Below are 23,497 nucleotides of genomic sequence, written 5' to 3'. Positions count from 1 at the left end.
CACATTCCCAACCCAAGCTGAGACTCTTATATCCATTTATTCACCAGCAAACTGGAAGTGGTGCTGTGGCTCAAAGTGTCAGAGCACTAACCTTGAGTGAAAAAGCTCAGGGACAGTGCCCATGTCCTGAGTTCAAGCCCCACAACTGACAAGAAAAAATAAATTACAAAAAGAATAATGTTGTTATTGTTCAAAAAGTACCTTGTTGCCTTGTAAGAAGGAAGATGGCCAATCTTAACTGTCTGAGGGCTTGCTGCAGGGAAAGGCCAGGCTTATTCCCTTTCTAGGGTTGGGGGAGGGAATGAATGAGCTGGGTTGACTGGTCACATGTGACACCCAGGCTCTGGGTTGGAGAAGCAAGAGTAGCATCATGTGCTCCAAGCATGGCTATCTGAAGGTGTAGACAGCGTTTGCATGGGTGGGGTGAGTGTCTTGTGTCCTCTCTCCTTAGGACCTGCACTATGGGAACTTCCTGTAAACCTCAGGACAGGGGACAGGACCCGGACACCCATGGCTCCCCAGACCATCTATCATGAACCAGGAAACCAGGTTGGTTTTCCTCCCTCCCCTTCCGCACCTTTCCTCCCCCCATCCATCCACTCCTCCTTCCCTCCCATCCTGCTGCTAAGATTGCTCCCCACTAGCAGTACGTCATGGCTATAGTGCTGGCTGGTGTCTCACACTAGGAATAGATGGGAAAGCACAGGCAGGTAAAGAGAAGCTCTACTGCATTGGCAAACCTGGGCCCTCAAGTGCCAAAGACATGGACTCCAAGGCTTACGACTCGAAATCCTGAAAAACAGGGGTTTCCGGCTCTAAGTGTTAGAAACTTACAGCGATAGGTGACCAGGCTTGAGGGCTTATAGCTCCTAGCAGGGTCACCCACAGCTCAAAGCCTGGGCTGCTAGCGTAACCCCCCCCCCCTACTCTTAGCAGCAGCCAGTGAGTGGCAGCAGTTGTTGGTGCCAGTCGGTGTCACAGTGTAGCATCTCCTGGACCTTCAGTGGCAGGTCCTTTGTTCCGTAACTATAGAGCTCTGGGGCCTTGAGTATCAAGGCCCTTGATCTATAAGGTTTGGTAATTCCCTGGAACCTTTATAGTGACCAGAGCTCTCAGCCTCATGTCTTCAGCTCTTCACAACCATGTCCTTCTTTTAACTTCTCCATACATTCACAGTTCATCACCCAAGGGGCCTCCATTCCCTGTCTTTTCCCTGATCACTGTCTGGAACTCTAGCCACCTTCTTACTACTACTTCTGCCACCGCTGCGGCCTCCACTGCCTCTCGGCCCTCTCCCCATTGCCTGTCAGCCACTCCCGCCACAGACATCACAATTAGGAAAGGAAAGACCATTGAGCATGTACCAATACACCTTTTATCCAACCTGATGTGACAATTGAGAGCGGCACAAGAAGGAATCTCCTGGCTGGCTCAAAACATGAGCTGAATAGCCTGGTTATGATAACCAGGAGGCAGGATGGCCTGCAAATATAGAGTTATAAGCTGCACCAACCACAACACTGCTTCCAGGTCCACCAATCATAAGCTTTGTATGAAGACCAATCACAGACCTTATATTGCAGCCAGCAAAGCTTTCTGTTGAGTCACTGGGGTACATGCATCTCCACCTGGCCTGAGTGAGGAAAGTACAGAATGAGCAGGGTGGTCTAGATTTAGACTAAGGACAGTAAGTTGTGTGATCAGTTGCTGTTCGATCAGGACCTTCTAGAGCAAGAGTCATGGCTTCAGTTGCCTATTTCTTTTTCTTTCTCTCTCTCTTTTTTTTGTACTGGTTCTGGGGCTTGAACTGAGGTCTTGAGCTTTCTTGCTCAAGGCTTGCTCTCTATCACCTGAGCCATAGCTCCACTTCCAGCCGAGCTGGCATTGGACCATAATTCTTAGATCTCAGCCTCCTGAGTATCTAGGATTATAGGCATGAGCCACAGGTGTCCAGCCTTAGTTGCATGCTTCCTTCAAGCTGCTTGAACCCAAGGAAAGGGTCTGACAATTGACAAAAAGTCAAATCAGCTCAGTCCCGACCACTTAGCTTACTTGAAAAGAAAATATATATAAGAGGATATTTACAAAGAAATCCCATCACTAATGTTAACATACTTAACAATACTCTTAGAGAGAATTCAATCCCTCTGTGTCTCAATCAGGCTACCCTAGACACTAAACCCATCTTTGGCCACCATTTGGCATGAAATGAAAATCATCAGACACAGAATATCAAGAGGAGCCTTTAGCATCAAATTCACCCATTTAACAAATGGTGTCACTGAGGCATAGATAGAGGAGAAACTGGCCCAAGGTCACACTACAGGTGCATTTAGCTACATTCTTCTGTGGAAACTGACTCCTAAGTCCCATGGCTTCTTCTCTGCTCATACCTCTTCACAGTAGCAAGTGACCTCAGACCTCTAGATCTCATCCTCCTCTTTTTCAGACTCAGACTAACGGGGTGGCTATGATTTGAAATACTGTGGGCTCCTGGACAGAGTGTTTTAAAAGGAGAGAGAGAAAGAGAGAGGGGGGCAGGAAGAGAGAGAGGGGGGAGGGGGAGGGAGGGGGAGGGAGAGAGAGAGAGAGAGAGAGAGGGAGAGGTGTGTAAAATAAATCAATCATACATTGGTTCTTAAAACATCTGCACCAATGTGGCAGGACACTTTTAGCAATTTCCTTGGCCAAAGAAAGTTTTGTGCACATGCCTAATTTCAAGGAAATGGGACAGGGAGATACTATCAAGGGCTCAGAAAGAAGAGGACGAGTGTATCTGTGACCAGCCTTATCACAGAGCGTTAGCCATCTGGGCCAGGAATCCTTGTTTTCTTGACTGTAAGCCAAGAATCTATCTACTGAACTCTGTCCCTGAGGTTATTTTCCAGGGAAGTCAATATTTAATAATGATGAATAATGTGCTTTTTTTTTCCCTCCCAGGGACAATTATTTTTTTTTTTGCCAGTCCTGGACTTAAGCTCAGGGCCTGAGCACTGTCCTTGGACTTTCTCAAGGCTAGAGCTCTACCACTTGAGCCTCAGCACCACTTCTGGCTTTTTTCTATGTATGTGGTACCGAGGAATTGAACCCGGGTCTTCATGCATGCTAGGCAAGCACTTTAACCACTAGGCCAAACTCCCGGCCCCATCAGGGACAATTATTCCTAAGCAGTTTCCTGGAATGCGATGGCAGTAGTGGAATCAAAGCATTGTGTTAGATAGACTGAAAAGGAGGTTTGAGGATGAGAAACCATGTCTTCCAGGCACCTTTAACTCTATCTCAGTGTGTTGACTGTGCTGGTTTCTTCATGGGCAACGTGAAGTTTGAATACCATAGCTCATCTAAAAAGCTATACCCTAGCTATGACCACATCCCTGTGCCACAGCCACCTGTTCAGTGGCGCTGCTGCATCCTGTCTGGTGGATAGGAGCCTAGTCCTTAGACTCTAATGCTTCTGTCTGAACAAGGACCTATACCGGTAGTCTAATTGAGAAGGGATGAGCAGAAGGGGCGCATGCCCACTCAGCCTGTACTAGAGTCCCAGTGAACAGCTGGGATCTACACCCAAGGAACAAGGTGGTGGGATTTGGTAAGGTTTGGTCCTGGCAGACCTCCTACTCTTGGTAGAGTTAGAAATAGGATCTCTGAAGTTTTGAGGGTTAGTTAAGATACAGAATACCTGAAGAACCGTGCTTGCCTGACCCACTATATTCTTCCTCTGTGGCCATACTGTCAGTAGGGGAAGAATGCTATGTATGCCATATCCAGCTTTATGAGGATGTCTATTCCATTAACAAATCTCCAGGTGGTTGGGTGCTTAGATCATTTATGAATAGTCTCACAGTGAACATTTCTACAGTTATATTTTTATTTTATTTTCTTGTTAGTTGTAGGACTTGAACTCGGGGCCTGGGCCTTGTCCCTGAGCTCTTTTGCTCTCAAAGCTAATGCTCTATAATTTTGAGCCACACACAGCCCCACTTACCATTATATATATTTTTTGCTAGTCCTAGGGCTTGAACTCAGGGCCTGAGCACTGTCCTTTGGCTTTCCTCAAATCAAGCAGTCTACCACTTGAGCCACAGCACTACTTCTGGCTTTTCTATGTACATGGTACCAAGAAATTGAACCTGGGTCTTTGTGCATGCTAGGCAATCACTCTACCAATAAGCCAACCTCCCGGCTGATAGTTTTATTTTTAATGTACTCCCAAGGCAGTTTCTTAAGATTTGAGGCCTAGAAATAGAGTTGTAGATCAAAGAAACTGACGTTATTTAGGCTTTTGCTGTGGGAATGCCTTTAATCACTATTTAGAGTCCTCTACTAGCTGGCTGCTGGCAAGTTCCAGATTAAAAGAAGAGAATTCGAGAGAAAGGGGATGGCTTTGTGTTCCCAAAAATTAGAGTTCACAACAAGGAGCAGAAATTCCTAAGCCACAGTGGTTTGAACAGAATAGACGTATATCTGAATATCAGGTAATAAAGGTCCAGTCAGAGTTCAGGACAGATGGGCAGGTTTAATCTATACTGTTGGCTTCTGCATCATGATCCAATGTGGCTACTCAAAGTCTAGTCATCACAATGACAATCCAGCCAATAGGAAGAAGCAACAAGGATAGATAGCACTTCCACTTATATCCCAGTGGTCAAAACATAGTGACATGATATCATGGAACCATACGAGAAGCTTATTCCTTTTTAATTTTTATTTTTAGTAAAAATATTAGGAATGTGTATTAGGCATGTGAAGAGAGAGAGAGACGGGGGGGGCGGGGGGAGAGGGAGAGAGAGAGATGGAGGAATGACACAGGGAGCCAGCACTTCAGATTACCTTCAGCCATTTCCTGAAATCCACTAGGTTACAAACCATAGCCTTGGGTTAAATAGAGGAAATTAGGTGTGAGAAGGTACACACAGCCGAAACAGTCTAAGTCACCAGCAGATTTAGGAAGGGTCAGGGATGGCCTTGTTACAATAGGAGCCATTCATGGTTGGCTGGCTGACAGAGGGTCCTCTCCTTCCTGGATTCCAAGATGGAAAAGAAGTCAATTTTCTCAATTACTAGGGAATGTTCAGAAGTTCTGGTACTAAGGTGGGGGTGGGGTGGGGGAAGAACAAACCTCAGGAAATAACAAGAAAACCAGAACAAATTCTCGTCTTCAGGGAATGTACGAGACTCACCACCCTAGATCTCTGGGCACAGGAACAGGGAGGGAAGAGGCTACCAAAGACATAGGCTAAGCACACCATCTCCAGCTTGCCTGTCACCCTGTCCCTGCAGGACCAGCCCCTCCCTCATGGATTCCCTTAGCCAACAGCAGGACAGCAGGAACCTGTGGAGCTGGCTTGTGAGTCTGCTCAGCAAACACCCAGAATGGCTGAGCGCTAAGATGCGCTCCTTCCTCCCTACCACGGAGCTGAGCTCCAGTGGTGAGGCCCCAGATGTGGAACAAAGGGTCACCCAGCAACTCCGCAAGCTGCACGCCCAAGGGCAGAACACCTGGAAATCGCTGGTGCAGTGTGTGTGTATGGAGCTAGAGCTGCCGCTGGAGCTGGAGGTGCGTCTCCTGAGCACCTCTTGCCATGATGAAAACGGTAAGAGTGGCATGGTGGGGTAAGGGGTTCTAGAATAGCCATCCCAAGCCCCATATCCACGGGATACCCAGGGGCCTGCCCAGGTCTCTCAGTGTGGGTGAAGCGGAGCCAGAAACAATGATAAATCATTCTGGGTGCTTCTCAGAGACAGTTTCTCAACACCACAAGATGAGCTGTCCAAACACTGAGGGAGCCCAGAAGCCAGGACTTTTTTTTTTCCCCAAATTATTTTGCCAGTCCTAGGGCTTGAACTCAGGGCCTAAGCACTGTTTGGGGGCTTTCTCAAGGCTAGACCCCTGCCACTTGAGCCACAGCACCACTTCCAGCCTTTTCTATGTATGTGGTCCTGAGGAATCAAACTCTAGTCTTCATGCATGCTAGGCAAGCACTCCACCACTAGGCAAAACTCCCAGCCCCAAGTGACTTCGTCTAGCTAGAAATTCCAAGTAGCCCATAATGCCCAAGGGCCTCTTTTGTTCATTTGTTTGGACAGTACCAGAGTTTGAACTCAGAGCCTTGAGCATGCTAGGCATGTAACTGGGATTTGCTAACATTTTGTCTGAGCTAGCCTCAAACCTCAGTCCTCTTGATCTCTGTCTTGTGAGAAGCTAGGAATTACAGAACTTAACCACTGCACCAGTCTCCAAGAGGCTTCTTTTTTTATTATCATTTTATTGTCTGGATAATGTATGAGGGGTTATAGTTACGCCCATCAGCTAATAGGTACATTACTTCTTGCACATTGATACCCCTTCTACAAGAGGCTTTTTTCTTTGGCCTGGGCTTGAGCTCAGGGCCTGAGCACTGTCCTTGGACTTTCTCAAGGCTAGAGCTCTACCACTTGAGCCTCAACACCATTTTCAGGTGTTCGTGCATGCTAGGCAAGCACTCTACCACTAGGCCAAACTCCAGGCTCCTCCCAGAGGCTTTTATTCTTTCTTTCCTTCCACTTGTCTGCATTCCCTCCTTCTTTTTTTCTTTCTTTCTTCTTTTTTCCCTTTTCTTTTCCTTCCTTCCTTTCTTCCTTCCTCCTTTGAAGCTTCTTTCCTTCCTTTCCTTTCTTTTCAATTTTCTTTGGAGGTTTGAAGTCAGGGCTTCCCACTCGCAAGGCAGATCTATACCACCTGAGCCATGTCTCCTGATCCTTTTTAGCCTGGGTTATTTCCAGCTGGGGAGTCTCGCTTCATGCCTGAGTGCCCTGAGCTGCGATCCCCTTACTTTCACTTGCCCATGTTGTTTAGAACAACAGACACACACTACCGTACACAGCCATTGGTCAGGACAAGTCTCACACTCTTCATTGCCTGGGTTGGCCTTGAGCAATGATACACCCATCTCCACCAACCTAGGAGTTAAGACCTAGGTCAGCCACCATGGCTCCTGCTCCAAGGAGCCCCTTTAAGCAGCACAACCAGAAGTAGTAATAAGAGAGGCATTCCGAAAGGGTATCAACGTGCAAGAAGTAATGTACCCACTACCTGACGAATGTAACTGTAACCCCTCTATACATCACCTCCACAATAAAATAAAATGGCATTCCACAGGCAAATCTCACTCTGTTCAAGTCGGTGGATATTGTTTGAGCACCTTCTGTTTGCACAGCATTTAGGGGAAGGGCCAGTTAGTGAGAGCCAATGGGATCCTTGGTCACAAAGCAGGACTCAGACAAGTGTTCTGCCAAGGTGGGAGAGGGGGCAGGTCCACACATTGTACATGTGCAGATGTACATAGCACAGGCATGTGTGGAAACTCACACATGCCTGTGGCCAAACAGGCAGAAAGACATACCCATGCTCAGATGCATTGTTCCTACCCGCCTCTGTGTTTGGGGCTCACCATGAGCTTTTCTCCTTGGGTCATTGAGCTAATAATGTTATCGCTCCTTTACTTGGTACCCACGCAGTGGCCTAAGCCCTGAGCCAATACCTGGCCAAGCTGGGTAGCATCGTGCCACATCCACAGCATGTTCTCTTCTGCCTTCTTTGCAGAGTTGCCTGGACAGCTGGGAGCTGGTGAGGAGAATCAGTCTGCACCTCTACTCTTCTGTGGTGAGGCCTGGGGCTGGGGGTCCAGTGGATGAGGAATGACTCTGTCCCCCTCTTAACCTGCAGACACCTCTGCACAAGCACCCCCTCCTTGCACTTCTTCCAGAGCTACAACTTTCAAGGCCTGCACTGCCAGTTCCCAGGGGTCTAATCTGGTGCCCCTCAAAAGAGTCTGCAGGTGTCAGCCCTTAGATACTTTGTCTAGTGTCACTGTCACTAGAGAAGCCTGCTGCTCTGGGCTCAGGGCCTGGCCCCCCACACCTGAGGCAGACTTTCCAGGAAGCTCTAATCAGTCCTCAGAACTCTTCAACCTGATACCCACAGTTACTGTGGCACCCAAGCAGTCTCAGAGACTGCTGGGTGGTTCATAGACAAAACCTGGAGGGGTCAGCCACCAAACGATGACTGCCTCACTGATTCTTAGGCCAATCTTTCCTTCCTTCCTTCCTTCCTTCCTTCCTTCCTTCCTTCCTTCCTTCCTTCCTTCCTTCCTTCCTTCCTGCCTGCCTGCCTGCCTGCCTGCCTGCCTGCCTGCCTGCCTGCCTGCCTGCCTGCCTGCCCAGGTGGAGAGCAAGCCATGGGTGCTTAGGCCCGGTCCCTGAGTGTTGTTCCTTGAGTCCTTCCTCATTTCCTTTCTTCACTCTTTTAGGTCTCAAGCCTCCTGTTCAGAGCTGCAATTCCTCAACATGCCTGAAGTACGGCAGGAAACAGCAGCTAGGTGTGTGCCATAGTGGAAAAGGACCCAACAGAAAGACTGGGCTGCCTGATGCCTGTGCATAGATTCCAGACCCTGATCTAGGCTGGCAGATTTGTGGTCCAATTCTCATTTTCCAGACTCTCAGGAGAGAAAAATTCATTCTTTATGGTGGGGGGAAGGCTGGGTTACTTGGGGAGGGGCTGGTAGAAGGCCACAGTCTTGCTAGCCAGGATCTTCCATCTTCCAGAGATACCCCAAAGAAATGACAAGTACGACCTCAGGCCTGAACCCCCACTATCTAGTTGGAGTGAGAGGGATGAGTGATGATAAAGATTCCTGAGAGAAGTCCCCAAGGCAGAGATCCTGGGAGCCATGGGGAGGCAGAGGGCTCTGGAGGCCACCTTCACTCAACTCATTCTCCACCACTGTTCCAGTGAGGCTCTCATTCTCCCACACATATGCACTAAGAACCGTGGGTATGGCCATTGTGGAGAATTCACATCCATTCAAAATGGGCTGGGGTTTTTTTTGGCACCAGTACTGGAGTTTGAACTCAGAACCTGGGTATTGTCCCTTAGTCTTTGTTTTTTGTTTTTTTTTATGCCAGTCCTGGAGCCTAAACATGTCCTTGGGCCTTTTTCTCAAGGCTAGAGCTCTACCATTTGAGTCACAGCATCACTTCTGGCTTTTCTATGTATGTGGTACTGAGGAATCCAACCCAGTCTTTATACATGCTAGGCAAGCACTCCACCACTAGGCCAAACTCCTGGCCCCTGTCCCTTAGTGTCGCTGTCCCCTCGGCCGGCAAGGAAGATGCAACACGTGAGACTTCTTCTCGAGCAGCAGTTTATTCAGCAAGCTTACAGCTATGCCGGGTCGACCCCGACTTCCTCAAAACCCTGGGCTTTTATAGGCCCATCATCCAATCACATTCTCTATACTTTCAGCCAAAAGAAAAAAGGGGGAGATGTAGAGAGCTATTACATTCGCCATTACAAGATGGCGCTGGCATCCGCCTTGTGGTTGCGCCACTGAGTTGTTTGTCTGAAAGTTTCCAGGAAAAGATGTGATTGTTCTTGAGCTTTATGCATGATTGGAAGTATGTGTAATGCCATATTGCTACTTGTTTAGAATGTGCTATGGAGGTGTACTTATATTATTGGCTATAGAATTGTAAGAAAGCAAATGTGATTGGATGATGGGCCTATAAAAGCCCAGGGTTTTGAGGAAGTCGGGGTCGACCCGGCATAGCTGTAAGCTTGCTGAATAAACTGCTGCTCGAGAAGAAGTCTCACGTGTTGCATCTTCCTTGCCGGCCGAGGGGACAGCGACACCTTAGCTTTTTTACTTAAGGTTGGAGCTCTTCTACTTGAGCCACAACTCCCCCCCCCATTTTTTTTTTGGCCATCATGGGGCTTGAACTCTGGGCCTGGGCACTGTCCCTGAGCTCTTCAGCTCAGGGCTACCACCGTACCCCTTGAGCCACAATGCCACTTCCAGTTTTCTAGTGGTCAATTGGAGATAAGAGTCTCATGGTCTTTAGTGCGTGGGCTGGCTTTGAACCTCCATCCTCAGATCTCAGCCTCCCGTGTAGCTAGGATTACAGGTGTGAGCCACTTTGCCCGGCAACACAGCTTCACTTTTAGCTTTTTGCGGTTAGTTGAATATAAAAGTCTCCTCCACTTTCCTCCTTGGGTTGGCTTTGAACCATAACCCTCAGATTTCAGCCTCCTGCATAATTAGGATTACACATGAAGCACTAGTGCCCAGAAAAACAGGAGATGTTTTACACCCATCTATCTCCTTCCCAGTCCTTCTCTGGGTTGCCTCAGACCATCCACTCCCCCCACCCCCCGCTATGACTCAAGAATGAGCAGGTTCACATCTGGCTGTGCAGAAGCCCACTGCATGGTCTAATAGGCCAGTTCAAGGCCCACAAGTTGTTCATGCTCGCTCCTGGATATCACAGAACTGAAACGTTGGCAAGAGACCAGAGCACTTAAGTCCCCTGCAAGGGATTGTTCTAATAAGGTCTTGCCAAGCCGGCCCTCCAGATCTTGAATATTGTATACACTTGCATGGCTGCAGAAACCAACACAGCCATGACCATGATTCCCACCAACCCATGCACATAGCTGCCCAGAGCCACTGCCGCTAAGAACTTGGGTCACATCGGAACCCTTATTGTGAGCTGGGCACCAGTGACTCACATCTATAATCCTAGCTCCTCAGGAGGCTGAGATTTGGAGATCAAGCTTCAAATCTAGGCAGGAAAATCCAGAAAAAGAAGAGGAAGAAAAGGAAGAGGAGGAGGAGGAGGAGGAGGAGGAGGAGGAGGAGGAGGAGGAGGAGGAGGAGGAAGGGGAGGAGGAGGAAGCAGCAGCTGCAAGTAGAAGTGTGTGGCTCATGTGCGTGCCAGCTGTGAGTGATAAAGCCAAGCAGAAGCTGGGCAGTGGTGGCTCATGCCTTAGCTACTCAGGAGGCTAAGATCTGGGAATCACAGTTTGAAGCCAGCCCAGGCAAGAAAGTCTATGAGACTTTCATCTCCAATTAACCACCAGAAAACCAGAAGTAGAGCTGTGGCTCAATGTGCTGGCACAAGACTTGAATTAAAAAAAAAAAAGGCGGGGGGTAGCATTCAGGCCCCAGGTTCAAACCTCATAACCAACACTCCCCCCCCACACACACACGTCAAGAAAGACCTCAAGGCTGGCAAAGAAACAACAACAACCTATCCTGTTGTGCCCATACACATATTACCAGGGCTAGAGGTACCTGATATTGGAGTTATGGTATGGGCAGAGGGCCGGGGCTCCTGTTGTCATACCTTCCCTCTGTCCCCAGCAGAGCTGGCCAGGAAATACTTGGATCTCCTAAAGGTGTTTGCCCACCAGCTCCATGGCAGCAAATGCTCAGGGCCAGGGCAGATCCTCACCTCCCACCAGCACTACGTCCCTGCCATCCTGCAGTGGAGCCGGGCCACAGCACCCCTGGACACCCAGGAGAGGACCATCGTGAGAGACCCCAAGACAGAAGATGGCGATAATGTGAGCATCCAGGATCTCTTCAATTTCAGGGCTCACAAGGGCCCACGGGTGACAGTGCTCTTGGGAAAGGCTGGCATGGGCAAGACCACCCTAACCCGGAGGCTCTGCCAGAAGTGGGCTGAAGACCAGCTGGACCACTTCCAGGCCCTTTTCCTTTTTGAATTCCGCCAGCTCAACCTGATCAAACGCTTCCTGACGCTGCCCCAGCTCCTCTTTGATCTGTACCTGAGCCCCGAATCAGGCTCCAATGCTGTCTTCCAGTACCTAGAGGAGAATGCTGATAGAGTCTTGCTGATCTTTGATGGGCTTGACGAGGCCCTCGGCCCATGTTCCAACCAGGAGACCCTGGGTCCTGATGGCTCAGCCTCAGTCCTTACCCTCTTCTCCAATCTCTGCCACGGAACCCTTCTCCCTGGCTGCTGGGTCATCACCACATCCCGTCCAGGGAAGCTGCCCACTTGCCTGCCCAAAGCGGCAGCTGTGGTCCACATGTGGGGCTTTAATGAGCAGCGCGTGGAGGAGTACATGAGCCACTTCTTCAGTGAGCAGCCTTCTAAAGAGATGATCCTGAAGGAGCTGCGAGCCAATGGGCATCTCCGGAGCATGTGCACAGTACCTGCCCTGTGCCAAGTCACCTGCCTCTGCCTCCATCATCTGCTTCCCAGAACCCCCGTGGGTCAGTCTGCAGCTCTCCTGCCCACAGTGACTCAGCTCTACATACAGATGGTGCTTTCCCTCATCCCCTGTGAGGATCTGCCTGCCACGTCCCTGCTGGGCCTTGGAGAGGTGGCCCTGGCAGGCCTAGACACCAGAAAGGTTATCTTCTCTTCAGAGGATATTCCACCAGCCTTGATGGCTTTTGGAGCTACCCACCGCTTGCTGACTTCCTTCTCTATCTGCACAAGCCCTGGGCACCAGGAGACAGGCTGTGCGTTTGCCCATCTCAGCCTGCAGGAGTTTTTCGCTGCCCTGTACTTGATGGCCAGCCCTAGAGTGGACAGAGACACACTCACTTGCCGTGTCACCCTTAATTCCCACTGGGTGCTACGGACCAAAGGTAGACTGGGCCTCTCAGACCAGCTCCCCACCTTCCTGGCAGGCCTGGCATCTGAAACCTGTCGTCCATTCCTCAGTCAACTGGCCAACAAGAATGAAGCCTGGGTGAGTGCCAGGCAGGCTGCTGTCATGCAGGCGCTGAGGAAGCTGGCCATTCGTAAGCTCACAGGGCCGAAGATGGTGGAGCTGTGTCACTGTGTAACTGAGACCCAGGAGGCTGAACTGGCCACTCTCATTGCCCAAGGCCTCCCTTACCATCTGTCCTTCCACAATTTCCCATTGAGCTTTGCAGACCTGGCTGCCCTGGCCGGCATCCTGAAGCACAGAGCTGACCCTCTGCACCTGGAGTTTGAGGGCTGCCCACTGGAGCCCCATTGCCCAGAGGCTCTGATAGGCTGTGAGCAGGTGGAGTCACTCAGGTAAGGGTAGTAGAGGATCGGGGAGGATGTGGGAGGGACCTGGGATAGTGGGAGAGCAGAGGCCAGCCAACCTGATGACCCTGTAAAAGAGACTGGATTCAAATCTGGAGTATCAGAACAGAATGGCCCCACCTATCCATTGGCCTGTGATACATGTGGCCCTACCCTGAGCTTTGGCAGGCCCTTTGGGATCCTGTTGGCCTCTTCCTGCTACTTGTTGTTTCTGCACTCTATTCACATGGGCTATGCTGCTTAAAGCTGATGTTGGGACAGGTGAAATTACCTCTCCAAGCTTCTTTCTAAAATGATTCCATAGTTAGCACTTGACTCATGGGGTCCTTGTGAAAAGGAGACAGAAACAGACATGGTAGACTGGTTTCAGCACACATAGCCCAGGGCAAAGGCTGCATGTGTGCATTGGCCGTTATTACAAAGGCACATTCCCCCCAATACAGGGGATGGAATCCTTAGAATTGTGTTTCTCCCTCCTGGAAGAAACAGAGGTGAAGAGTCCAGGCTAAAAGGACACCTCTGCTCCCTGTGGTCATGCAGGGATCCAAGTCCCTAACACTGTTGCTCCAGTCTTTCCTCCACCATCCTGTCTGCATGGTCAAAGCTGGGTCACGGGCATCCCTCTGCTCGGGCTTAGGGAGAAACACAAGAGTGTGAAGACAAACTCAGTCTGTTAAAAGGTCAGCCTTGGAATTAGGACTTGTCCGTTGCAGTCACGTGTCATTGGTGAGAACATTAATGCCAGGCTGCCAGAGAGGCCAGAATATGTGTCTCTGGTTGGGAAACCATATTCCCAGCTATAGCTCTTTTTTGTTCCTGGATGAAGATGAGAATAATTTAATGGCTAACGCGGTTAGTACTGTAATCTTATTACTACTTCAACAACTTCTCCTACAACATTGAGTCCCATTTCTGTGAGTGTGTGTGTGTGTGTGTGTGTGTGTGTGTGTGTGTGTGTGTGTGTATGTAGGTTGTCTCTGCTCTATGCTGTGTGTTGGGAGGAGGAGGGAGAAAAGAGGGGAGGATGCGGATGAACCCCAGTCCTCGACCAGCCCTGACACTTTGTTTCTCCCTGGGCAGCTTTAAGAGCAGGAAGTGTGGTGACGCATTTGCCGAGGCCCTGTCCAGGAGCTTGCCTAGTATGGGGAACCTTCAGAAGCTGGGGTAAGCCGGGCTCCCAATCAAGAAATAGCTTCCGCCGAGGTGCCTGGCATGTCACACCTGCTCCTACGCCTCCATTCTTCACCACCTTTGCTTGCCTTGTAGGTTAATGGGAAGTAAGGTCACAGCCCGTGGCATCAGCCACTTGATACAGGCTTTGCCCCGGTGTTTACAGCTGGAGGAGGTCAGGTGAGTGATCCTTAGGAGAAGTGTCACCCCAAGCTCTGGGGACACCTCTGAGCCTGGGGACACCTCTGGGGCCTGATATCCATATATGGCCAGTGAGATTTCCAATGAGACTCAGATGAGGAAAACAAGGTTTTCTGAAGCCAAAAGCAACACTCCAGAGGACTTCAGAGTAGCGTTTCTCATAGTTAATATTTGGAGCGACCTTGATGGAACCTGAGTTTTAAGGCGCTCTTCCCTTCTTCTATGACTCTAGGAGAAGGGGTGGTAGGCAGGAGGCAGGCTCTGTGGGTACACATGAATGCATGAAACATGCTTTCATGTTTCTGTATACGTGGATGCATTTGCATACTAGAGACACTCCCCTGCTCAAGCATGTACCCCCACATTCCTGTTCACGGATTAACATGGGTGCAGCACACACGTGTACACTTAGATGCAAGCATACACTGAGTACATGCACCAAGGTATCCTTCTCTATCTCTGGGACTGAATACTCTGGGGAGAAGTGGGGTCAGGGACTACACTAGACCACTGAAAGGACCACTGCTGGCTTCTGTAATACTTCCATGCTGGCCGCCAAGGTCTCACTCCTGTAATCCTAGCTATAGAGGAGGCTGAGATTTGAGGGTTACAGTTCCAAGCCAGCCTGATCAGGACAGTCTATGAAACTTACCTTCAATTAACAAGCAAAAGGCCCAAGTAGTAGAGCACTAACCTAGAGCAAAATTACTAAGGAAAAACACCCAGGATCTGAGTTTAAACCCCAGTACTGGCACAAAAAGGAAAGGAGAGAGGATAGGAAAGAAGGAAGGAAAAGGAAAAGGAAAAGGAAGCTACTCGTCCATCCAGGTGGATCCCAGCACTAGGGCACAGCACTTACTGAGTGGAACATGAGCGTGTCATCTCCCTTGACTCCTTCAGATGGATGCCTGTGTGCAGTGATCACTCTGGTCAGGACCTAGCTCTGGAATATTGATCTTACTGCCACTTATCTTTCCTGATTACTAACGATGGCCTGAATCATTTCTCCCATTACTCAATGTTGCTGTTAATCAGATTTGCATCCCTCGGGTCATCTGTCCCTCCACCTGGGAGGGAGAGGCAGGACTGAGGTGTGTGGTCTCCTTGATGGGCACGTAATGTGACATCAGAGAGGAATGTACTGGTCCTTGAGCCTCAGGCACATTGAAGAGAGAAGCCTGGGGAACAGGGCACCTGGGTCTCCTCCCTCCACTTATTATTTTGCCACTCCTGGGCCTTGAGCTCAGGGCCTGAGCACTGTCCTTGGACTTTCTCAAGGCTAGAGCTCTACCACTTGAGCCATAGAACCACTCCTAGCTTTTTTCTATGTATGTGGTACTGAAGAATCGAACTTGGATCTTCATGCTTCCTCCTCCCACTTTGTGAGACATTATCTACATCCTGTCATCTGGATTCCTGTGGGCCACCAGGCAGGAACTCCTGAAGAGACACAGGAGTGGCTAGAAGAGGACCTGGCCAGGCATGCTGGTCATTAGCACCCTTATCTTATGTCTCCCACTGAATGTGGCCATGACTGTCACCTGCCAACTAGGGCTTCCAAGTGGTTCATCCCCAGGGCTGATGGACTTGGTCTCCATGTTCCTGTAGTTTGCAGGATAACCAGCTCAAGGACCAGGAGGTGCTGGACATTGTGAAGGTGCTCCCTCAACTGCCACGGCTCCACAAGCTTGAGTAAGTGCCCTTTCACACCCTCTCCCAGCCCAAGTCTCTAGTCCCCTGCAGACCACAGATGGGGAACCCAATCTTGACACCTTTGCCGATCCAACACAGCCTGAGCAGAAACAGCTTCTCCGTATCAACGCTACTCAGCTTGGTGACAGTGGCAGTCACACGTCCTACTGTCAGGATGCTGCAGGTCAGGTGAGCACAAGGAATGGCATTTCCATCTTCAAGGTCTTAAGAGAGGAAAGTGGGGAATGGAAAAAGAAAAGGCTTCCTATCTGTAACACCAAATCAGTTTTACTCTAGCTCTAATGATCTGCTCAAGCCTGGTACCAGCTACTTAATAAATATGGATGGATGGGTGGAAGGGAGGAAAAAAGGAAGGAAGGAAAGAGAAAGAAGGAAAGGAAGAAAGAGGATAAAAGAAGAAAGAAAGGGAAAGAAGGAAAGGAAAGGGAAGGAAGGAAGGAAGGAAGGAAGGAAGGAAGGAAGGAAGGAAGGAAGGAAGAAAGGAAGAGAAAGAAGTTGGTGGATGGAAGAATGAATGGATTATTTGTCAGATGGATGGATGAATAGATGGATGGACGGATGGGTTGGTAGATAGATGGATGGATGGTTGATTTAGTGGACAAATAAGTGTGTGGAAGGAAGGATGAATGAATGAATCAAATCCAGGAAGCACAACCACATAAAAAGAATAATTATCTCTGTGTCGCTCTCCGTGGTGCTGAACCAGCATTGTTAAGATGGTGGGGAAGATTAGTGTCAAACTTCCTAATTCCAAAACAATTGTAACTCCTTTTCAGAAAACTGAGCTGTGCCTCAATTTTACTATGTTTCTGGGGGCACAATGTGTCTCTGATCACATAAAATCGTATTTATTGAAATGAACTCCAGGAAATGGAAAGAAGAAAAGAAATTGTTTCCTTCTGACTTTCTGACAATACTCTTGCAAGATTTAACAAGCCATGATATAGGAGCATGTTGCTACTTCTGCTGTTCTGAAATCAGCTTTCCCTGCATGTTTGGGGCCGGAAGGGTGTGAAGTGGAGGTGATAGGCTGGTTTCCAGTCCGTGAGGTTTCATGGTTCTGCATCTGACATTTTAGGGAGACAGACCTCATCTTCCTTCTTTCTCCACCCACAAAGACAGAGCTGCAGAGGTAAGGAGTCTGGAAAGCAGGGGTGTGGGCTCACCTTGAGAATGAGCTGTGCTCAGGTGAGAGGAAAGGTGGCTAAGAGCCAAGTAAGAGCTAGAGATGCTACATCCTGAGGTTGTCGAAGGATTTTAATGTCCTCTGGCTTCTCTGGCTACATCTGGCCCTGTGTAGAAGCAGCAGTGAGCCAGGCCCTATGAGAGGATGTGAACATACTACATCGTTCATGCTAAAACCCTGGAAACACTCTTACAGTTGAAAAGGCAAAGAGAAGCAATGATAGTGGATACATTTTGACATTGTAAAGGGTGGGGTGGGAAGTGCTTAGAATACGGCTAGTGTGCAGTGGTGCTCAGATGCTGAATGCGCATGGACTTGCACTTGGCCATTCTCAGATGCATGAAGGAAGGGACCCTGTTTTTCCTCTGCAACCACACACTCCCAAGCTCCTCTGTACCTGACACTCAGAGACTATGTCCTTGGTCATACTCTTCACCTGGGCAATGACTCACAAGGACCGCTGTCCCTTTCCCCTCTGACTTCTAGAGTTGCCACACGTGATGATAGTCACTAGCTCTGGTGTCAGCAAAATGAACATTCCAGTTTCTCAGTCACATGTGGGCATTTCAAATGCCTGTCAGTTATGGGTGGCCAGTGGATGATAGGGTCTCTGGCCACTCCTGTCATCATAGAGTTCCACTAGGTGAGATTCATCTAGGGGCCAAGCTTTCCTGTGGCCCCCAGCACTCCCCTGACCAGAGCTCTGTGTTTTCTCACTCACACCCAGTGAGCTGGGCCTGCACAGGGATGCCAACAGCTTAGACAGCAGTGGCTGCAGCTCTCACAGCTTCCATGGTGAGCCCTGCTGGGTATTTAAACAAATATTGCCTCGTCTAGTCCTTCCAGAACTGTGGATGTTGGAGATTATCACCCCACCAGGCTCTGATGGGTACAAGGACTTGCCCAAGGCCACACTGCTGCCCAGGGCAAAGCCAGAATTTGAATAATGGTTCCCTTTGGCCTCTTTTGGCTTCCTCTTGCATGGCTGAATTGTACCTTCCTTAGAGCAAGCAACCATCTTTGTGACACTCTCACTCACTATGGGGGAAGGATATGGTAGCGTTTTCAGGCCCTAGAAGCAAGGGAAGAGGCTGGCCCTCCGGGCTCTTGCTACTGAGCCCAGGCCAATGTGTAATTTGCTTTCAACAGAGTTTCAGACCTACAGGAAACTGTCAGCCTAAAGAAAGAGGCTCAGGACAGAAGCCTGATACTCAGGTACCTCAGTGGAAGTCACTGTGGTGGGGAGGGTAGCCTGTGGAGGAAGGACCCCTTCCTAAGGGATGGGACAGCAAGGGAAGGAAGGATAAAGGGAAAGCAGACTTAGGGAATGGCATGAATATATCAACTGACAGGAATCGGGAGCATCAGATGGTTACTATAGTAACAAAGCTACACCTAATGATCTCTTGTTATAGCACGGGGCTCCGCATTCCAGACCCATGACCTTATGATTATCTGCAGTGTACATCCTTATTCCCATTTGATTGAGATGGAAACTGAGTCAGCTCAGACTAACTTAAGCCAGTTTAACTCAGACTGATGAAGTGCCTTTCCCATGAGCACCCCAGATCTGTCAGCCTCTGAACCCACCACACTCAGAGCTGGAGGGGGCCTACTCTATCGTTTTTCTCCTCTGAGTCCCTCTGCTCCCCAACACTGCCGCAGGCTCCAGAAATGTCGGCTCAGGGTCTGCGATATGGAAGTCCTCATACATCTGCTCCAGCAAGGCCCTCCTCTGGAAGAAGTGGAGTGAGTATGGAGGGACCCAAGTAGGAGCAGAGGGGGTGGGGGAGGCTAAGGGCAGAGGCAAGGGCAAAGTGGGCAGATCCTCACTGGTGGATAAGGGGCATCTGAACCCCATTATGGTGGCAGTATTTAGCACTGGCCTGGTGCCAGGTACTCTGCCCAGAGCTTTTGTGTATGTCTTATTTACTCGTCTTGACTCAGTGACATAAGCACTATTAATACATACTGGAACAAGATGAAGGATGGGGGTGGGGGGAGGGAAATAGGGACCAAGACATGTGAAAGGGTATCCATGTATGGGAATTAATGCACCAGCTATCTGGCAAATATCATGTAACCCTTCTATAATTACAATAAAATATATGAAAAAAATACATACTGGAGGAAAGTAAGGCGCAAGGAGGGAATTTGGTTTAGGGTCACACAGATTGGAAGAGTCCCTTGAGTATCTTCACCATCCTGAGCCTCTGCCTCGTCCTTTGGGAGGGGATTGTTGGATGCCTGCTCTGTGGAATTGTCATGAATTGTAGAGATATGTAGGCCATAGCCAGGCATGCAGTTCTCGTTAAGAGTCATGTATGGAAGTGATGGCTGTGTAAGTCAGGAGGCTGCAGAATAGACTATGGGCCCCGCTGTCTCAGCCTCTCAGAGAACCATCTGGAAGATGAAGGCTGTCGACTCCTGGCAGAGGCTGTACCCCAGCTGAACATCACCAAGAAGTTGGAGTGAGTTGTCAGGGTGTGGGAAGACCCAGGTGGTCCCAGCTCCAATGAAGAAGGGTGGGTGGTCCCTAACTGGCCCCTGCTCCTGCCTGGGCCTCTAGCATTCCACTTGCATGTGTGGGATGTGTCCATGGACCCCCCCAGTGGCTTGTGTCAGCCTGAATAGGGTGCAGTTAGGTGGAATGGGGATTGTGGTGTGGCGTTTGGGGAATGCTTATTTAGGTGGAAAGTGGTGCATTAGGTTGGGGTGCAGTTTAGGGGTGAGGGGATAGGCCATTGGGATGGTGAGATAAGCGGGAAGGGCATTCATCTGTTGGGTGTGCCATGGTGTTACAAGGGGCTGAGGTAGACATGCCATGTGAGTGGATTTGTTGGGGTCCTAGGGTCACTTTAAGATTGGGGCTGGGAGTATTGAGTTGGGGAAAAGTGATTTGGGGCCATACCTTTGTCTCTGCTGCTTATCCTGGGGAAGTAATGGGATGTGTCTGCCCTCCCTGTCTCCCATTTGTCAAATGGAAACAGACTTGAAGGGGAGGAAAACCCACAATAGCCCTTATCACCCAGGCTAGAGAGCTTGCCCCTCTAAGTGGGGTGGGGGGATTCTTGGCTCAGCCACATGGCCAGAATCCTTGGAGAGCCTCTGAGGGGACTTAGGATAGCAGAGGTGACAGCCATGAAGCCACTGAGCGTGAAGAAGCTGGAGCTGGCTGGGCCCTCAGTGCCCGCTAATGGCTGGCACTCTCCTCTCCACAGTCTCAGTGACAACAGGCTCTCCATATCCGGCGTGGCCTACATGCTGGCGGCTGTGGACACGTGCTGGAGCCTAGCAGAGCTGCACATCAGGTAGATACCACCCCCCTACCTCCAAGCCCTCGCTCGCCCATGCGCCCTTTACAGCCTTGGGCATGGGCTCTGGCCCCAGGCCTTCCATACCCCTATAAGCTGCCTCTGCTGCTCACTCAGACCCCAATCCAGCCAGCACACATCTCAGGGGCCAAGGGTCCAGGTGGCATTCAGTGTGCGTCCCTGGAGAGCTGCCCTAGGCTGAGCAGCCCCCAGTCAGGAGAGTCTGCGGGAGGCTCTGCACCTCAGAGTCACTCATGTGACTGGGTGAGAAGGACCCCGGCCTCTCAGGGCCATACTGGTGCCTGGAAGCTGCTCCTAAGACACTGCTGAACTACATTTCCCTCTCATGGACTCACACAGTCAAGGGATGCTTAGTCCCTCCAGTGTTGCTCTGTACTAGGGAGACCTCAGCCCCCAAGGCCTCAGTGGATGCTTGGCTTACCTGGAGTGGAGACAGGGGACATCCTAGGGGTCTGTCCAGATCAGGGTTCAATAAAGACCAGAGCAATAAGGTCTAGTAACCTCTCCTTCCCTCTCTTTTTTCTACAGCCTGCTCCACAAAACTGTAGTCCTTATGTTTGCTCAGGAGGCAGGGATGCAGGAAGGGGCCTGCGAAAGGTAAGCCAGGCCCCCTTCCATCTCTGTTCTGTAGGGATCACCACCACTCTCTCCACCACTGGAGGAGGGTGCCATTGCCTGCTAGGGGGAACTTGGCATATTCACAAAGGGGCAGCAATGGGCAGGCTTGCCCAGGGCTGCAGCCAATGGGGAGGGTAGAAGTACTGAATGTCTCCCCATCCCCTGGTCTCTGAAGGAAGTTCTGAGGTGGAGACTGTGGATGGTGGGCCCCCAAGGGGCTGTGCAGCTGCAGAATGATGAGGACCTTCTGCCAGACTCAGAGGCTGTCTGGCCTGTAGCTTGTATGTTGGTCAGAACTTCATGCCCTATGGCATGGGAATCTGTTAGGGAGTGTTTGCCTCCTCCGGGGTGACCTTCTGGATTTGCCCAGACCAGCCCAGTAGTAAGGGACTCTTTGCTTCCAGACGTCTGCCTATACTCTCCTGTGTAGGATGGAACTCTGGGAGGGTGGTTAGCGGTGCCTCTGACATCACTGATTGGAGATGGGATGAACGGCGAAAGGGAATCAGCCTTTACTATATGGGCAGCAGTGAGCATCAAACTAAGACAGTTCACCCCAGTAAGTGGTCATGTGATTTGTCCTGAGTCACATGCCAGGCCACAGTCAGAGCTTCCTACCTCCTGGTGGAGCACAGATACTGGCTCCTGGACCATGAGGCAGGGGTGGACGCTGGGGACCATGGCGGAGGGAGTTGCTCGGCCTGCCCTGTGCATATCTTCAATGCCACACTTCTCCATAGCCTCTCACCCCTGGGGACCTCAGACCTGCCCTCTGGTTCGCGAAATATCAGGTATGGAGGTGATCTCTAGACCTCACAGGGCTCCTACCTCTTCCTGTCCTTGTCCCCAAGCCTGAAGACCCAGCCCCAAATTCCCCTGGGGGGAATCCCTCACCCTGCTGTGTCTAGAAGTCGTGGTTGGCTTCCTGCTTATTATCCCCTGCACAGCCCACCCCAGATGGGGCTCAAGTCACAGCCCCCCTCTGCCACCTTCCACAACTTAGTGGAACCCATGACCACAGCACTGGGCCCCCACGGGATTGGGCATGGCGGGGGGCGAGGGGGAGGAGGAGATCAGTGGGTCTCTGCTCTCCTGATCTTGACCCTGAGCCTAGGCTTTGCTCTGCCATGCATTTTCCCACTACTCTCCTCCCTCTTCTTGTCTGTCTGTCTGTCTCTCCATTTCTTGTGTCTTCCAAAGTTTGTTTCTCTTTTTCTATAGGCCTTAGTTTTGTTGTCTGTCCTCCTCCCTCTCCCTTCCTCTCACCTCTCCTGTCCACTAGCCCTGTGTTCCTCATCTCCAACTCTGTCTCTGTATATGCAGTGACATCTCAAGCACTGTGTCAGCCCATTCATCTGTCTGTCTGCCTGAGTTTCAGGCATGTTCAGTCTTCTCCTCTCCTGCCAGTCTGCCTGGGGCTCAGGGGGACAGGAGGCTGTCACCTTTGCCTGGGTGGGCACTACAAGGTCGTGGCTCTGCCCCTCTGCAGGCTGACACACTGCGGCTTCCAGGCCAAGCACATAGAAGAGCTCTACAAGGCACTGGGCGGAAGCCGGGACTACCACCACCCTGGCCAGCTGGGTCACCTGGAGTGAGTATTCATGAAGGGGACAGAGGCAGGGGTCAAAGAACCGAGGGATCTTTGACACTCTATTCCCAACCACCCCTCTACCTTTGATTCCATCTGAAACACACTCCTGGCTTGGGTGAGAGCCTAGGGGAGTCCCAGGTGTGCTGAGACCTGGCTAGGCAGTCTAGGCTGGGTCCCGTCTCTGGATCAGTCCAGTGACCCAGGTGTCGGGGAGGGGGGGCACACTTGTTCAGCCCTCCCCTAACCCTTCTCTCCCTTCCCTTCCAGCCTGTCCGGCAATGCCCTAGGAGATGATGGGGTGGCTCTGTTGGCCCAGCTGCTCCCAGGCCTGGGGCCCCTGCAATCCTTGAAGTAAGTAGCCAGCTAGGCAGGGCTGTGTGGTCATTACCCACAAATGAAGTGGGGATGTCCTGGCTCCCCTCCCTTCTGGAGTCAGAGTAAAGATGCAATCAGAAAATACATATGAATCTGACATGGAGCAGCTTTGTTGTGGACACTGTTCACTCTGATGTGACTTATTTCTAGTGGAGATGGAATCACCTCCAGCCTCTCTGCAGAGGTGCCTGGAAAGTCAGGCCAAGTGTGGCAGGGCAGGCATGTGTAGTACTGGGGAGGCATGGGGTACTGCAGATGTATTATGGAAGTATGCTGGGGGACACTGTTAGCTGATGGAAGGCTGTCTGGCAGCCATTCTGGCCCCAGGAAAGGACATTTGGTGGGACTCAGGCAAGAAGGGTTTTACACCAGAGTGTGCACCCAAGCAGAGTGTCCAGGTCAGCTGATAGGTCCTGAGGAACTGATGGAAAGAGGACA

At 50.5% G+C, this 23,497-nt stretch overlaps 1 protein-coding gene across 1 annotated transcript in view; it reads left to right on the top strand.

The window, feature by feature from the left end:
* The window catches only part of Nlrc5 (NLR family CARD domain containing 5), an 86,702-nt gene that overhangs the window by 14,343 nt on the left and 48,862 nt on the right, over positions 1-23,497 (top strand). Inside the window, exons 2-19 of the mRNA XM_090357063.1 lie at positions 452-549; positions 5,281-5,594; positions 7,583-7,642; positions 8,289-8,357; positions 11,184-12,858; positions 13,951-14,034; positions 14,137-14,220; positions 15,850-15,933; positions 16,033-16,122; positions 17,033-17,086; positions 18,290-18,355; positions 18,806-18,889; positions 19,528-19,611; positions 20,362-20,451; positions 21,004-21,072; positions 21,834-21,884; positions 22,583-22,684; positions 22,952-23,035. Coding sequence (XP_090213189.1) covers positions 533-549; positions 5,281-5,594; positions 7,583-7,642; positions 8,289-8,357; positions 11,184-12,858; positions 13,951-14,034; positions 14,137-14,220; positions 15,850-15,933; positions 16,033-16,122; positions 17,033-17,086; positions 18,290-18,355; positions 18,806-18,889; positions 19,528-19,611; positions 20,362-20,451; positions 21,004-21,072; positions 21,834-21,884; positions 22,583-22,684; positions 22,952-23,035 — 3,161 coding nt within the window. The 5' untranslated portion in view covers positions 452-532. The remainder of the gene's footprint in view (positions 1-451; positions 550-5,280; positions 5,595-7,582; positions 7,643-8,288; positions 8,358-11,183; positions 12,859-13,950; positions 14,035-14,136; positions 14,221-15,849; positions 15,934-16,032; positions 16,123-17,032; positions 17,087-18,289; positions 18,356-18,805; positions 18,890-19,527; positions 19,612-20,361; positions 20,452-21,003; positions 21,073-21,833; positions 21,885-22,582; positions 22,685-22,951; positions 23,036-23,497) is intronic.

Source organism: Megascapheus bottae, chromosome 24 (assembly GCF_031878675.1).
Source record: "Megascapheus bottae isolate mThoBot1 chromosome 24, mThoBot2.hap1, whole genome shotgun sequence".
NCBI lineage: Eukaryota > Metazoa > Chordata > Mammalia > Rodentia > Geomyidae > Megascapheus > Megascapheus bottae.
Note: the sequence above shows the minus strand (reverse complement) of the source record. Positions and strands in the feature narration are given on the sequence as shown.